The 18,229-nt window shown below is 42.4% G+C and overlaps 1 protein-coding gene across 3 annotated transcripts in view; it reads left to right on the top strand.

Annotated features, from left to right (window-relative positions):
* Positions 1-18,229, top strand: part of MDH1B (malate dehydrogenase 1B) — a 107,571-nt gene that overhangs the window by 72,122 nt on the left and 17,220 nt on the right. For all 3 annotated transcript variants that reach the window (XM_073633389.1, XM_073633391.1, XM_073633390.1), the window contains one exon: positions 6,684-6,801. In XM_073633389.1, the coding sequence (XP_073489490.1) occupies positions 6,684-6,801 (118 nt within the window). The remainder of the gene's footprint in view (positions 1-6,683; positions 6,802-18,229) is intronic.

The following is an 18,229-nucleotide window of genomic DNA, read 5'->3' as shown; positions in this document are numbered from 1 at the left end:
TAGTTTGTCGCCATTCCACGAGTGCGTGCAATTATAAAGGGTGACATGTTTGGTATCTATTTACTCAGCGTAACTTCATCTTTCACATTATACAAAAAAATTGGGGTAACTTTACTGTTTGGATTTTTTAAAATTCATGAAAGTGTCCCTTTTCCAAAAATTTGCGTTTAAAACACCGCTGCCCAAATACCGTGTGATAAAAAATATTGCAACAATCGCCATTTTATTCTCTAGATTCTCTGCTAAAAATATATATATAATATATATATATATATATATATATATATATATATATATATATATATATATATATATATATATATATATATATATATATATATATATATATATAATATATATATATATAATGTTTGGGAACTCTAAGTAATTTTCTAGCAAAAAATACGGATTTTAACTTGTAAACACCAAATTTCAAAAATAGGCTTAGTCATGAAAGGGTTAAACACTTAGATCAAAGACTATTTCTCAGCTCCAGCAGGCAGGGGGTAGGGATCTGACATCAAACACTACATAGCATGGAAAGGAGACCCGAGTGTAATCTGAAACCTGAGTGGTGGGAAAAATACACACCTCTTTCTACTCAGTCTCTTAGAAAAACATGCACAGCTCAGGCTGTCCACCAACTTCTGTGTGTTGGGGGGAGCCTGATTTTGAGGGTCCGTCTCTGATTTGGATCAAAGTCCCTCTGTCCCTCTTTCCTCCTCATTTGTCCCTCATTTTGGTCTGATCTATATAGTCGTATATAAAATGCACTTTTTATCTTTCAAAAAGTGTTTCCCAGTGCTAAACCTTTCATCCAATTTCAAAAGCCAATATAAAGGAATAGTAGTGGTAAAGCAAAAAGCACCTGTGGGTTTAACTTTGTTGTGGCATGGGTGTGTCTTATGCCTATATACTTTTTCTAATTGATGTCTCTCGTTCCCATCTTTAAATATGATATTGGCCCACCCTTTGCAGCTATAACAGTTTCAACTCTTCTAGGAAGGCTGTTCACAATATTTAGGAGTCCTAAATATTGTGGACAGCCTTCCCAGAAGAGTTGAAGCTGTTATAGCTGCAAATGGTTCATATTTGAACCGTACAAAGACTGGGATGCCATTAAAGTTCATGTGTGTGTGTGTGAAGATCGCAATCATCAGAAAGACAACAGAGCTGTATTACATCATCCAGAGGAGGCACGATCAGAACTCAGAGAAACTAAAGGATCCCCCTAGTGGAGACAGCGGGTACTGCATGTTACAGCCAGCATCGAGGAAACAGAGCTGGAATATATAAATCAGAGGAGGTATGACCACGATGTAAAAAATACTAAAGGATCTACCCAGCGGTGACGGCGGGTACTGCATGTCATAGCCAGAATTGAGGTAAGAGTCCTGTGAGACCTGACTGCTAAAGGAGCCACAATAGGAATATTGAGAACAACTACCTATACCTGGTCTAATACACACATAACTTGATAATCCTCCATCCAAAACTACCCTTTGGACTTCCTATTATTGTTCCCTAATTTTGTCTAGGTTTTATACCATTTAAAGTGAACCTGCATTGAGCACAGTCACATAAGGCTATTTATACTCCACCCATATATATTATTTGTTTACTAAGTTATATTTATTTACTCATCACTGTCACTAATTTATGAAGAACACTGTGATTTTATATAAGGATACTATTACCGCAATTTTTTTTCATTTTAATTTTGTAGATAGACACTGGATGCATCACTTGTTTTAATTTTTACAGCAACAACTAATTACTCTCCTGAATTACTTAAACGTATGAATTTGACACTATTTATTATTATTAATATTTGAGTGAAATCACTTTATTAAGTTTCATGTCTACTGATTAGTGATTTGTGGTACACTATAGATTTTGCTGCATTTATATTCGTATATATTGATTTATATATCACTTATTGTATTCACTTATCCATAGTAGTGCGAAAGCATTTTTTTACTATCTGCTGCCATAACCCCGGTATTTAACGTCAAAGTACTGACGTATAACGACGGCGGGCGGTCCGGCATCAGCGTCAGCAAATACTTTACTTCCTCTTTAAGCACTAGGTATGAGCTGAACGTCTCTGAGTTGGTACGAGTAGGGTTTGGCGCACTTCAAAAGAATTTGGATCCCAAACCCAAACTTTACTGAAATCAATGAGAACCGAATCTGTCAAATCAAAAATGACCATTTTCTGGGCTAATAGGTAAAGGGTTGTAAAAAATCATGGATGGGTGAGCCCTGCTCTGAGGAACATGTACCAGTACAAACATTTTTTTTTTTTTTTTGAAGGTTAAATTCAGCCGGGGTAACAGTGATTTTTTTTTTAACAGTACTGATATGTACAAAGGAAAAATGTGGGAGGTCTCCCAGTAAGCCTATACTAGATCCTTCTGGTCTAGTATGGATGTTAAGGGGGATCCCCACTCAAAAAATCAAAGTGTGTGATGTTCCCCTCAATATCTATACCAAACCCTTAATCTGAGCATGCAGTCTGTTTGGCCACCTGGAAAGGGGGGTACACCCCCTTTGATGAACCATACCAGACCACTTGCCCTAAACAAAGGGGGACCCGCCCAGCAAAGAGCCTTGTTTGTTGATGAAGAGAAAAGTTTTTTCCCCACAACCCTGGCCTAGTGGTTGTGGGATTTGCGGGCAATGAGGAGGCACCCAGATATCTCCCCCCCCCCCATGTAAATGAGTATAGGCTCATAGTGCAAAGTACAAGGCTAGATTTACACAGTGCGATTATGTGGTACAACTCAGTTGTGTTTTGGATGTGGTTTGTATTCTCTATGGGACCAAAATTGCACTGGAATTGCAACAAAGTAGCACAGGACCCTTTTTAAATATTGCACTTTGCTGTGTTGCATTGGTGTAAATGGGCACCACTGAAAACAATGTGATTTCCTTCGTCATGCAATTTTGTGGAACTCAAATCGCATCTGAAATCGCACTAGTGTGAACAAGGCTTTAATATATCTATTTTTAATGATATTATTTTTATACAGGATTTATAAAGGACCAACAGTTTGTGCAACACTTTACAACATGAGGGCAGACAGTACAATTACAATACAATTCAAATGATACAAAAGGCAATAACTGTGGGGGATGAGCTGAATGAGATAGTGGAAATACAGTTGTGGGGGTGGGATACATACTGTATATATAGCTTTTTTACTCAGAGAATAGGTGCAGATACTTAACCATGCCCCCCACTTTCCTTGAGCGGAGCCAAATTGCTCTAAGAGTGGGAGGGTCTTAAAGGGGCAATAAATACCAGGAGTGTTCCACATATAGTACAGAATACAGAGTTTAGGAGTGTGCTACTTACAGAGGGCAGATTTCAGGAATGTGCTTTGTACAGAGTGCAGGGTTCAGGAGTGCACTACGTACAGAGTGCAGGGATCAGGAATGCTCTTTGTACATAGTGCAAAGTTCAGGAGTGCTATACATAGAGAGTGCAGGGTTCAGGAGTGTGCTCTGTACAGAGTTCAGAGTTCAGAAATATGCTCCGTGAAGAGTTCAGGAATGTGCTCTATACACAGTGCAGGGTTCAGGGGTGCACTCTGTACAGAGTGCAGGGTTCAGGGGTGCGCTACATACAGAGTGCAGGGTTCAGGAGTTCACTGTGTACAGAGTGCAGGGTTCAGGAGTTCACTGTGTACAGAGTGCAGGGTTCAGGAGTTCACTGTGTACAGAGTGCAGGGTTCAGGAGTTCACTGTGTACAGAGTGCAGGGTTCAGGAGCGCATATCTCACTGGCCACTCACTTTAAACCAAAAATTACTTCCCTTTTCCCCCCAAAGCTACCTCCTCCTACAAAGTTCTCCTCCAACCCTATGCACATGCCTATGACTGTTCATTTGAAGCAGTAGTTGGCCAGTATTGTCTTGTAAGCCCATAGAAAAATGAGTGAGCTTTCTTAACCACCTCCTGACCGGCGCACGCCGATGTACGTCGGCAGAATAGCACGGCTGGGCAAATGGGCGTACCTTTAAGTCACATTTCAATTCCCCACCATGCCATTGCATGCGCGCCGGCCGGGAGCTCCGTGAGTCTGGTCACGGGTCCCGCAGACTCGATCGCCGCGGGGATACCCGCGATCGCCTCACGGAGAGGACGAACGGGGAGATGCTGATGTAAACAAGCATCTCCCCGTTCTGCCTAGTGACAGTGTCACTGATCTCTGCTCCCTGTGATCGGGAGCAGAGATCAGTGATGTGTCATAGCTAGCCCATCCCCCCCTACAGTTAGAAAACACTCCCTAGTACTGACTTAACCCCTCCCCGCCCCCTAGTGGTTAACCCCTTCACTGCCAGTGTCATTTACACAGGAATCAGTGCATTTTTATAGCACTGATTGCTGTATAAAATGACAATGGTCCCAAAAATGTGTCAGAAATGATGTGCCCGCCATAATGTCGCAGTCACAATAAAAATCGCTGATCGGCGCCATTACTAGTAAAAATAAAATTATTAATAAAAATGCCATAAAACTATCCCCTATTTTGTAAACGCTATAACTTTTGCGCAAACCAATCAATAATCGCTTATTGCGATTTTTTTTTTTTTTTACCAAAAATATATAGAAGAATACGTATCGGCCTAAACTGAGGGAAAAAAAATGTTTTTTTAATTATTTTTTGGGGATATTTATTATTGCAAAAAGTAAAAAATAATTCATTTTTTTAAAAATTGTCGCTATTTTTTTGTTTATAGCGCAAAAAATAAAAGCTGCAGAGGTGATCAAATACCACCAAAAAAAAGCTCTATTTGTGGGAAAAAAAGGACATCAATTTTGTTTGGGAGCCACGTCGCACGACTGCGCAATTGTCAGTTAAAGCGACACAGTGCCGAATAGCAAAAAGTGCTCTGGTCAGGAAGGGGGTAAATTCTTCTGGGGGTGAAGTGGTTAAACTAGGAATTAATCCTGGGGCTCAAAAGGTTTACAAAGTAAAACAGACAAGCATGTCATTAAACAACAATATGGATTTTATACTTAAAAGTCAATACTGCAAACACTTTTTTGACATTTACAGTAACTGCTTGTGTACCAACCTCCACTACCCTTCCCAGACGTCTGTTTCCATTGTTATAATACATTAACAGGCTTTTTTTCGATAGCATTTAATAACCACTGGGCATTTTATGTCTTACTATATAATTTTATTGTTAAAATAAAAATGCCAAAACAATGCAACCCCCAACCCCCAAAATGACCCCTTTTTGGAAGGTAGATACCCCAAGGTGATCTAATTTTTTGACACAATTCTTTGGAAATTAGGAAACATGCTGGTATTGAGGGGGTGAAAAAAACATGGAGCTTTGCCAAGATCTGCTCTGATAGCAAAAAAAGTTGAGATTTCTGTGCCACTGTTTTGAACTTTCGAAATTTCTCCACAATGCCTACAGCTACAGAAGTGAATAAGGGCTTGTTTTAAAGTGCTTTTAGTGGTTGTTTAGAATTTTTAAATCTTAGTGTGCATAATCTGGGTATAGGTTAACTATAAGTATTTAGCTGCAAATTTATGTAAAGTGGCGTAGCCTTTTTCAGTGGCGAACAGTTTCAGCTTCATTCACATGAATTCTTAAACTGGCTGGGGACCACAAAGGAATAAGATGGCCACATGAAAACCAGAAATTACCAGTATGACATTGTTGATATAGTGTATATATTATACAGTAGAGATAAGAGGCATGTATAACATCATACACTGAGGTGTCCGTTTATGAAGCAGTGATCAGCGGTGATCCCGAGGATCACCGCTGATCACAGTCCATAAACAGTTTATGAAACAGTGATAATCGGGGGAGAACATGTTTGAACTTGTTCTCCCGCCGATTATCTCTACACACGGAGAATCCTCATTGAATGACACAGTAACGGCCAGTTTATGAAGCGGTGATCTCACCGCTTCACTGGCGATCTGTGTCAGAATTCACACTCCCAGGTTCACCAGCTCAGAGGTGGTGAATCGGGGATTGAAGAGGAAATCTGGGGGGATCTGAGGGGGAAGGAGGAAGATTTTTAACTTCCTTATGCCTCGTTCAGACCCCCCAACACTGTAAGCATGTCCCCCTGTCATATTTATGTGTATACATATTTATACATATATACATATAATGTGTATATGTATATATATATCATGTGTGTGTATATACATGTATATATAGTGTGTGTGTGTGTATACATATGTGTATAATGTAGGGGGACACATTATTTTATTAACATTAATCCACGCCGTTGAGCAGTGATAATTTATCACTGCTTGATAAACTGACATCTGGTGCTGTAATCTCGTAAAGTCTCACGAGATTCCAGTATCAGGGGATGTTCTCCACTATTTGAAGCATTTGTAGATCACTTCACTCCTCCAAAGGTGAAGCGATCTACACCGCTTCATAAACTGGCACACAGAGGAGAAGATTCTTCACTGTGAATGCCGGAGAACGAAGCAGTGAATAGATTTCACTGCTTCATAAACGGACACCTTAGTGGCAAACTTCTTTGTAACACCAGTATACAGTACAGTGATAAAAACTAGCATATGTTATTTACTAAGTCTTTGTGTTAGTATCAGTTCAGCTGATGCTCCATGGACACCAGTCATAAAGTAATTAAAAGTGTTTTGTTGTACAATTGATTTTATTTCAGGAGAAACATATTGCTTTTGGGATACCACAAGCTGAAAAAGCCACAAAAAAAGAGGAACAAATTATCCAACAAGAAGAACTAACTATAAGAGGGGACACTCAAGAAAATGGAATTACTGGTATCTAAATTGGATTTTCTTCTGATGAGTTAAAGTATATAGATCTGTGTGACATAATGATTCAATATGGTGGGTAGAAACTGTTTATATTCCAACTAAACTTATCAAGAAACTTTCTTGGCTACAATTTATAGAACCATGTGTAGCGCTAGCCTCTCTGGGGCCACTGGTTTTAACTTGTTCTGCCCAAAACAGTACACCAGTCAGCCAAACAACAGTCCAATTACTCTGGCTCCAATAAACACTTTAGGGGTTGTCTTTTTGTTTTTTATTGTTGATAAAACTTGTACAGGGGAGTGGTTAGGCCATTGAATGCTCCAAAATGGGGACCTTTTGGCTGTGAAAGTACTATCTCTTCTATAAGCAACTGTGCATATTGGACAGTCTACCTGCTCACAGCTGGGGACCATAAGGCAAGTGTTTTTGGCATCTGGTTACCCTGCACTACTGCACAACCCAGTGCAATCTTGGGAACATTGCACAGTACAGGAGGGCTTGTTTCACAAAACATAGTCCAGAGTCCTGCTGAGGAGGGGGAATAGGCAATATCTGGGACCCTAAAAGAGCTATCTGTGGCGTCTGGCACTTTTATCCCAAAAAGCACACAGTCATCAGGAATCCATTTAGGGTCATTACTCACAAGACCCCAGCTGCCACCTTCCAGGCACAATCCAGTTAAAGAGACAGTCCTTCTCTAGACCAGATACATTTGGTGAAATCCTGCAGTCAGTTCCAGATCACTTCTAGGTCACAGCTCTGCCACTGCTGAGAACTCACAGATCAGCAACACAGAGCAATAGCCGCCTGAGGCTTGGAGCTCTCCTTAGTGGGGAAAAACAATTTTTCAATCTAGCCAAACACTGGGGAGGTGTGCCCAGACCTGATGGCTGGGAAGCTGATAAATAGTCTGAATCACTAAAAAGATTGTCTTTCCCCCAGAGGGAGAGTCCTAAGCCTCAGGGGGAGACCTGAAGGGTCTGGTATGGTTTTTAAGGGGAACCCCGCGCCAAAATTTAAAAAAAACAGCGTGGGGTCCCCCCAAAAATCCATACCAGACCCTTATCCGAGCACGCAACCTGGCAGGCCGCAGGAAAAGAGGGGGGGATGAGAGAGAGCGGCCCCCCTCCTGAACCGTACCAGGCCACATGCCCTCAACATTGGGAGGGTGCTTTGGGGTAGCCCCCCAAAACACCTTGTCCCCATGTTGATGAGGACAAGGGCCTCATCCCCACAACCCTGGCCAGTGGTTGTGGGGGTCTGCGGGCGGGGGGCTTATCGGAATCTGGAAGCCCCCTTTAACAAGGGGACCCCCAGATCCCGGCCCTCCCCCTGTGTGAAATGGTAAGGGGGTACAAAAGTACCCCTACCATTTCACTAGAAGGAGAAGAAGGGAAGAAGACGCCGCGGAGGAGATGCTGGACGAGGAAGAAACCGAAGAAAGAAAGAAGGTAGAAGAAAGAAGAAGCATTTAAATAAAGGAATTGTCAAAAACTGTCTCTTGTCATTTTTAACATTTTTGACAGTTTTTTAGTGAAATGGTAGGGGTACTTTTGTACCCCCTTACCATTTCACATAGGGGGGAGGGCCGGGATCTGGGGGTCCCCTTGACAAATGGGGCTTCCAGATTCCGATAAGCCCCCCGCCTGCAGAACCACACAACCACCGGCCAGGGTTGTGGGGATGAGGCCCTTGTCCTCATCAACATGGGGACAAGGTGTTTTGGGGGGCTACCCCAAAGCACCCTGCCAATGTTGAGGGCATGTGGCCTGGTAAGGTTCAGGAGGGGGGCCGCTCTCTCTCGTCCCCCCCTCTTTTCCTGTGGCCTGCCAGGTTGCGTGCTCGGATAAGGGTCTGGTATGGATTTTTGGGGGGACCCCACGCTGTTTTTTTTTTTTTAATTTTGGCGCGGGGTTCCCCTTAAAAACCATACCAGACCCTTCAGGTCTGGTATGGAATTTAGGGGACCCCCACGTCATTTTTTTAAAAAATTTTGTCCGGGGTTTCCCTCAATATCCATACCAGACCTGAAGGGCCTGGTATGGAATTTAAGGGGACCCCCACGTCATTTTTTTTTAAATTTTGGTTCGGGGTTCCCCTGTGGGGAATTCCCATGCCGTTTTTATCAAGGAACTTCTATGTGTATTGTCGGACCGGCAATGCATTAATAGCCGCGAGTAGTTTTAAATGACCTTTTTTCCTTTTGAAATGTCATTTTGCTGTCAGACTGTTCTAAACACAGGAAACATGCGCCCCTTTACAGGCATACTATAGACACCCCCCAGGTACGAAATTTAAAGGGATATTACACTTTTGTTTCACTTTAAGCATTATTAAAATCACTGCTCCCGAAAAAACAGCCGTTTTTTAAACTTTTTTTTGCATTGATCCATGTCCCCTGGGGCAGGACCCAGGTCCCCAAACACTTTTTATGACAATAACTTGCATATAAGCCTTTAAAATTAGCACTTTCGATTATTCATGTTCGTGTCTCATAGACTTTAACGGTGTTTGCGTGTTTGAACAAATTTTTTTCCTGTTCGCATGTTCTGGTGCGAACCGAACAAGGGGGTGTTCGGCTCATCCCTAGCGGAGAGGCTCTGTTTGATCTAGTGCCCAGTGACCTCCCACCAAGTGGCCTGATGGTCGATTGGGACACAGGCTACTGTGCTGAAGCACTTGAGTTCACCAGACCAGATACAGTGAGGTGAGAGACTCTCCGTGCATTCACCACCACTCAACGGGAAAGCACTGACTTGGCGAGGATTCACTCGGAAGGAGGAGGCATTGTCTTCACCTGCCCAATGCAGAGACATGACATCTTGAGTTTTATTGGAGAAGTCAGAGTCTCCTGTCATCCCCACTGCCAGTACTGTACCAGAGAGGCCGGGTACTACTGGTCAATTAGGTGAGTTTGCAGGGAAGAGAGAGAGGAGAGATCTGACCCAGGGTCATAAAAGTTTGTAAGTTTGTGGGTAGATTTTAAGCTCTAGTGGAGAAAGTTGGTGATCGGGGTTCCTCAGATGTATCTGAGCCAGAGTGGGACTGAGGAGGGGGAGAGGGGTACCATGGATGAAGAGTACCCCATAGCACTTAAGAAAATGCCTGAGAGCTCAGTTGGCCCTGAATCTACAGGAGAGAAGAATTCAGCCACCCAGATATTAGAGTGTGCTCAAAAGCTGCACCAAGAAAAATTGTACGAGAGTGCAGGTTTGATTTGTCAGCACCTCGCTCCTGGACACAGTGAAAAAACAAATTATGTGGCGCTACTTAAGCCTGAGTAGAAAGGTGTATAAATAAGCAATAGGTACACATGCAAAAGTACATACAATTGCAATAATAATAAATAAAAGTGCAATAGTGCATAAATATCATAAATACATGAATAACAATCATAAAGTGCAATGAAGAATGAGATAAACTCATACAAAGTGAAGTGCAATTCCACCAAAGTAAATAAACAATGTGCAAAAATATGAATATAAACCCGTGGCACACAGGTGTGTGTAATAAATGTCCACAAAATGGTATTAATGAGTGATAACTGTAGTCCAAAAAGCCATGCAATGCGGCTCCCAATATCAACAAGGTCTGGTCTTCTGATAATACAGGAAAGTGCAAGTGCAGTAAACAATCACTGTGGCAACAAGTGTCTAAGATAGATGTGTTCATCCAATCAAGCTCCGGAGTGCGACACCTATTTCCCCCAGCCTCTCACCTGTAGCAGCGGCCCCCAATGGGCCAAGTCGAGCGTGAACCAACAAGTGGTATAGCTATCCACAGGAAAAACAGCTTCCGGTCGTAGTCACAGCACTTGGGGACATTCGGTATTCAGCCCTTCTACAAGATCCACCTCAATGTCCCTAGACTGGTCCACGTTCTCTCAAATCAGCACACTGCACATGGAACCATCAGTGCTGGACACTTCAATACGGTCCGTTCAAGAGAGTGACAAACATTTACTGGGGTAAGTTCTCCCCCCTCCACCTTGTACTTACAGACCTGTCAGACATTAGGCTTATTGGACTTTGGGCCTGCAGATTCATAATGACCTGGTAACTGTGTGCTTTCGAGATATAAGTGCCGGATGGTGCTCTGACAGAGACAGCTGCCATTTCCCTGTCCTCTGAAGGATTCTAGACTGTGAGCTTTGTGAAGAGTGCTTTCCTGTACTGGGCAGTGTTCTTCAAGTTCTACTGGTTACCTACAGCTGTGCAATTGTGTGGGGCAATTAGGTGCCAATGATACTTGCCTCATGGTCCCTGTGGTAAGACCTTGAGACTGTTCAGTAATATACTTCATGGTCCCCATGGGAGGATTGTCCTCTTGTTGATGTTGCTAGCTGTTTTGAAGTATCCCATGCCCCTAACCCCTTCCCCCGTTGCAAGTATTACAAGCAATAACTCTTAAAAAGACAAATCCCTAGACTGTTTATTGGAGCAAGAGTGAATGTACTGTCATTTGGGCGACTAGTGGCCTCTGTACGGTTTGGGGGAAGAACCAGTCAAAGTCAGCAGCTCTTGCGGAGGTAGTGTTGCACATGTATGAATGTTTATAGAATGACCAGTGCACCACAATTTTGAACCGGTTATAAAATACTAAAAAATAGTGCTAAAATCTTGTGAGCCACAAATGGGTTAATGCCTCCAATGTGAATAAATGAACCTAATTCAGCTGCACACACTAACCACGTTCCATACCGTGTATATGCCAAAATAAAATAAATATATGTGCATGCGCTAAAGGCTATAAATACGTGAACAAAGAATATAATAAATCTATACAATATTGAAAATTACAAACAGTGTCAAACGCCTGTGAAGAAAGTGACTAAAATCCACAATTGAATATATGAATAAATGGTAACAAGCAACATGCAAAAAAAAAAAAAAAAAAGTGAGAAAGAAAAGAAAAAAATCCTATAAATAATTAACAAAAATATATAAGTGCTACTTGATAAATAAAGTGTCCGAAACCAATTCATACAGTACAAATGAATATATCTCAGTCCAAACCATTCACAAGAGTATATAAATCAAAGTGCACAATAGTGTCCAAACAAATAGCAGGCATTCCTCATGCTTGTATTTATGAAAAAGGGGCAGGACGGAGCTTTCTACACACAGACAGGCAGAGGATTGTACACCGCACCGCACACCACAGGATTCATCTGTATTGCATACTTTGGATAGGATGGTGCACTGACGCACCCAAGCATTGTGATTACCCTCCTGGAGGGATTGTTTTTATGGCTTTTCAAATAAATTCCTGGCGGTATTATGCTATGAGTCTCCTTTCTTTTATATATGTCACCATTTGAGCGTGGTACAGATCATCACCAGCAGACCCTGTATGAGCCCTGGAGTGGCTCTAATGCGTGTTTTGATACTGTTTAGCCACTGTGTCACACGCTCTAAGGTGAGCGCATTATCCATTGGGGGTCACTGGAGAGCACTGCAGCATGCCATAACGTGCACATCTCTTAAGAAGAGCATGAGGAATATTTAGCACTTTTTCATAAATACAAGCATGAGGAATGCCTGCTATTTGTTTGGACACTATTGTGCACTTTTATTTATATACTCTTGTGAATGGTTTGGACTGAGATATATTCATTTGTATGAATTGGTTTCGGACACTTTATTTATCAAGTAGCACTTATATATTTTTGTTAATTATTTAAAGGATTTTTTTCTTTTCTTTCTCACTTTTTTTTTTTTTTTTTTGCATGTTGCTTGTTACCATTTATTCATATATTCAATTGTGGATTTTAGTCACTTTCTTCACAGGCGTTTGACACTGTTTGTAATTTTCAATATTGTATAGATTGGTTATAAAATACTAGATAGCTTTGAGCCTCTGATAAAGGGAAATCATAATGGTTTTGGTGAGTTTTATTGGGCCAACTATGGGTTAGCTATAAAGACAGCACAGCAGAAACAGCTTGGCTTGAGGCTTGACTTATTCTAATGAAGTTTAGGCGTAAGCCACCTGATAAAGAAATCGGTTATTTACTGTATTTGTGTATATACTGTACATTTCAGCTTGAGCTGTTAAAGTCTGTCTAAAGCCTTTTTTTCAACAGGCTTTAAAGATGTACTGTAGTTGAAAATGTAAAAATGAACCAAAGCTACAGCTGCTCGTTAAAAAGAAATCATAATGAATGAAACTAAACAATTTAACAAAACATTTTATTATTCAGACTTTTTTTCCCTTCATTCTGTGCAATGCAATCCAGTCAGGATAGGAATATGAGATCTGCCATTAGTGCATTTTCAGTAGTTGTCATCCTAATCCTTGCTTCAAAACTTAATGAGAGGTTGGCCTAGGACAGCCATGTTCATAAGAGTTATCGTAAGGATTGGCCGAACACCCCCCCCCCAGTTTGGTTTGCACCAGAACACCTCGTACAGGCAAAAAGTTCTTGCGAACATGCAAACGCTATTAAAGTCTATGAGACACGAACATGAAAAATCAAAAGTCCTAATTTTAAAGGCTTATATGCAAGTTATTGCCATAAAAAGTGTATGGGGACCCGTGCCCTAAGGGACATGTATCAATGCAAAAAAAAGTTTTTAAAACAATAGTTTTTTTCAGGAGCATATATTTTAATGATGCTTAAAGTAAAACAAAAAAAATGAAATATTCCTTTAAATATTGTCCCCTTAGTCTGCCTGTAAACGGCACAAAAAAAAAAGTGTCCCGTGATGCACATCCATCTTCAATCATGCCACCCGATGGACCCGAAAAATAGAAAAACCAAAAAAACTCCGCCTCCCGGCGACTGCTGTCTCTTCGCTTTGACAGGCAAGGGGCGAGGGCCACCCGCTGACGTAACCGGATCACTCCGCCCCCCTCAGACATCATATGATGTCAGAAGGGGGCGGGGTCACTCGGTTAGATCACCTGGTGGCCCCGCCCTTGCCTATATAACAGCTGTCAAAGCCAAGAGACAGCAGTCGCTGGGAGGCCTCCCATGGAGATGGAGCTTTTTTAGTTTTTTCTATTTTTCGGGTCCATCAGGCGGTGCAATGGATTTTTATTTAAAATCTTTTTTAATAAAGGAATTGTCAAAAACTGTCGTGGTCTTCACTTTTTGACACTTTTTTTGGTGAATGGGTAGGGGTACAGTGTACCCAATACCTATTCACATAGTGGGGGGCCAGAATCTGGGGGCCCCCTCATTAAAGGGGGCTTCCAGATTCTGATAGACCCCCCACCCGCAGACCCCGACAACCGGCCATGGTTGTTGGGAAGAGGCCCTTGTCCCCATCAACATGGGGACAATGTGCTTTGGGGGGCACCCAAAGCACCCTCCCTATGTTGAGGGCAAGCGGCCTGGTATGGTTCGGGGGGGGCGCTCGCTCGTCCCCTCCCTTTCCTGGCCTGCCAGGCTGCATGCTCGGATAAGGGTCTGGTATAAATTTTGGGGGGAGCCCCACTCCATTTTTTCTTTTTTTTTTTTTACATTTTGCCGTGGAGCTCCTCTCAAAATCTATGCCAGACCCCACGCCATTTTTTTAAAAAGATTTTGGAGTGGCATTCCCCTTAAAATCTCTACCAGACTTAAAAGGCCTGGTATGGATTTTGGGGGGGACCCACGCCATTTTGTTTTAAATTTCTGTCATAGGGTTTCCCTTAACCACTTCAATACACTGTATTGTATACTCTGCACTGCACTATATACTCTGCACTGTATTACATATACTACACTATATATTCTCCACTGTATTCTATATACTATACTGACTGCACTGTATACTCTGCAATGTATTATATATACTACACTGATGGCACTATATACTCTGCACTGTATTATATATACTACACTGACTGCACCATATATTCTCCACTGTATTATATATATACTACACTGACTGCACTATATACTCTCCACTTTATTATATATACTACACTGACTATATACTCTGAACTGTATTATATATACTACACTGACTGCACTATATACTCTTAACTGTATCATATATTCTACACTGACTGACTGCACACTACAATAACTACCTGCCTAATCTCCATTCATTCACTATATATGGCTGCCGTGTAAGCAGCAGCCTTATATAGTGTGGGGCGTGGTTTTAGCCCCTGAGCTATTAATTGGCCAAAGGCACCCGGCCTTTGGCCAATCATGGCTCTCATAGCACATCGTGCTGTGATTGGCCAAAGCATACAGGTCAGGTGCATACTTTGGCCAATCAGCAGCTGTCAATGCACTGCGATCTTGCAGTGCATTATGGGATGCTTCGCGGCGGACGAACTTCCCGCGAGTGCCCCATATGTTCGTTTGTTCTACGAACAAAGGAACACCCGATGCTCGAGTCGAACTTATGTTCGACTCGAACATTGGGACCATTCCTATTTCTGACACTTGCGATATATGTGCTTGTCCCAGGTTGTGGTTTCACCAGGTAGTGAAGCAATGGTAACAAGTGACAACTTCAGAGACTGCATATTTAGGTCAGTAATTACATGTCCCACATTTTTATCCTAACAACTCACAGCTAATATTGAACATCAGATACAAAGGATGAAGAGAGCATAACATCCAGTGCTGATGGGTGTATGCTTTGATTTGAGCTGTCTATTATGCTAGTGGCTAATTGTTGTTACCAAAACTTAACATACTCAGCTGCTTTTCTGTACCACTCATATATGTAATTGATTCTGTTATTATTTAACATGGAGAAAGTTTTATATTAACACAGATCCAGAACTGGTAATACACAATACCAGAGTACTTTTTTAAGTAGCAGTTGTTGTGGCTGTACCTAAAACTCTCATTAGGGGCGCATTTGCAAGATTGCCTGTGCCCCTGATGGATGTATTTTAGAGGCTCCCTGTGCCTCCCGTGTGCAGACACTATGCTAAATAGCAGTACATCTTCTTTTCAACAGTTATGCTCTACCTTCAATTGATAGCTGCACCCAAAATAGTTAATACCAGGATTAAAGCTAAAAACAGACCTAGAACCATCCGATAAACTTGCATGGTCCTTGGGCAGGATGGTGCCACTTTCATGGTTCGTCCAACAGAGATGCTCAATTTAAGGGAGAAGACTAATGCCCCGTACACACGGTCGGATTTTCCGACACACAAAGTTTGAGAGCAGGAGATAAAATTTTCCGACAACAAAATCCAATCGCGTCAATTCCGACCGTGTGTGGCCTGTTCCGACGCACAAAGTGCCACGCATGCTCAGAAGAAATTCCGACACGGAACAGCTCGGTCTGGTAAAATGAGCGTTCGCAATGGATACAGCACTTTCGTCACGCTGCAATGTTAAAAATGGTTTAATACAGCGCACTCTCTTCTTCTTCTTCTTTATAATGGGACAGGAATTAAGTAGTTTTGCTGCTCATATTCACACACACTTCTCACAAACTTATTTCTTTACTATTTTTCGGGATTCCCTCAATATATTTTGATATATTTTGATTTGTCACATCTGACATAATTTTTTTTCGGTTTTTAAGGCCGATTAATTTTTTTAGGGTTTGTATTTTTTTCAAGGCGTATTTTTGGTTTTTGGGATTTTTATTTGTACTCGTGAAAATTTTTGTGTGTGTTTTTTGGGTCAAGTTACCACAACACCATTGATATGTTGTTCTATTTAATCTGTAGGAGATTGTTTGTTTGGTGTTGTTGTCCCTTGTTAATTTCACATTTTATGTTAGAAATATACCTGAATCGTCACCAACAAACTGTCATTTTTTGATGAAAACAGACACAGGAGAGTATAATTTCCCAAAAAAAAAACTTTTATTAAGGGGTCACAACTAAACAAAGAGGGAGGCAACGCTGGAGAAACTGCAGAAATTGGCGAAGCCTTGGACCCCCAGGGCAGACATCAACAATTTTCACGCAAAATTGGTGGCCTGAGGAGTCCTTATCTAAGGGAGGGCAGTCTGGTCCAGAAGTCCCAGAGATCCGGAAAGCAGCAGATGACATCTGTGTCCCCAGGCTGTGGTCATACGAGAGACTGCAGCTTTTGTCAGACCAGACTGAACCCAGGGTCATCACTCTCTTGGCTTCCTTCCACGCTGTGGCTGTGGTGGTGGAGTTGTGGCAGCAGGAGGAGGAGGAGGATGGTCCAACTCAATCACGTCGGTCTTGGGTGTTAGTTCCCCACTCACCCCCTTACTTAGGACTTTATAAAGCAGGTCCTCACATAGTTTGCGTTGACCCTCCTGCATGCCCTGCAGTTTGGTGGCAGCCATGCAGGCAAAGGCCTCTTCAGGAGTGGGTAAGGCTCGGTGGGATGCAGAAGCCTCTTGAATGAGCCTGAGCGCTGAATCCTGCATGGGAGTCGTCTTCCTCGCTCTTTTGTATGGAAGGCGGAGGGGAGGAACCTGCGATTCAGTCAGGCTGCGACTGGTCCCAGGCTTCTCCTGGCTGACACTTAGCCCCGCCTCCTCCTGGCTGCCACTAACCCCCGCCTCCTCCTGACTGCCACATTCCACAACCTCCTCCTGGCTGAGGTCTTCCTGTGTATGAAAAAGGGACATAGTTTTAGTATTTTATTCATCAATCACACACAATTTTCACCTCCTGACTGTTGCAAATTGAATGTTCTCAAATATAACAGACTATCATTCTGCGCCCAGCATTTTTCATTCTTGTCCCAATTATTTTTGCCCACTACTGTCTATTCATATGTAAAACACTTTTTTAAATCAGCAATTAGTGATCATTAATAACATCTAGTAAACATCATTTCTTTATTGTCCTGAAATCTGTAGAAGAATGCTATACCTGACTCCAGCTGGGCTCCTCCACTTCTTCCTGGCTGGAAGTCCCAGGTTGGACATCGGAAGCCTCAGCTGGGGTGGAAGGAAGAGTGGAGAGGGATTCCCTGACTTCAGTGTGGTCTGACAGAAATCGCAGTCTCTCATAGTACCAGAGCCTGGGGACATAAACGTCATCTGCTGCAGCTCCGGACCTCTGGGAATCTGTGACCTTCTTGCGCTCCCTAAGATAAGTGCTCCTCAGGCCACCAATTTTGTTTTTTAAATATGGGATGGTTGCTGTGGGGACCACCGGCGTCACCAACTCCAGCAGTTTCTCCAGCGCTGCCTGCCTCTTTTGTTTATTGTTGTAATGTGGGTGTCTCACCTGCCACAGACAGGGCAGCTCCCTGTACTTGTCTATGAACAGGGGGAGGAAGTTGTGGTCATTGAAGCCATCCATTTTCTCTGCAAGACACAACACAAGACAAACCCTAATGTCAGGCCAAACTCTCCTAATCTTGTTACCATATAGGCTTCCATTTCGAAGCAGTATAGGCCCAAGTTTAGATCTTACCTTCGTTATCACGTTCGGCGCTTTCGATGCTCCTTCCTCCGCTCACAGATCGTATGTAATACGCACGCGTGTTACGCTTTATACAGACTGCGCATGCGTGTAACTCCGCCCG

Source organism: Aquarana catesbeiana, linkage group LG06, assembly GCF_042186555.1.
Source record: "Aquarana catesbeiana isolate 2022-GZ linkage group LG06, ASM4218655v1, whole genome shotgun sequence".
NCBI lineage: Eukaryota > Metazoa > Chordata > Amphibia > Anura > Ranidae > Aquarana > Aquarana catesbeiana.
This window is presented reverse-complemented; position numbering and strand designations above follow the sequence as displayed.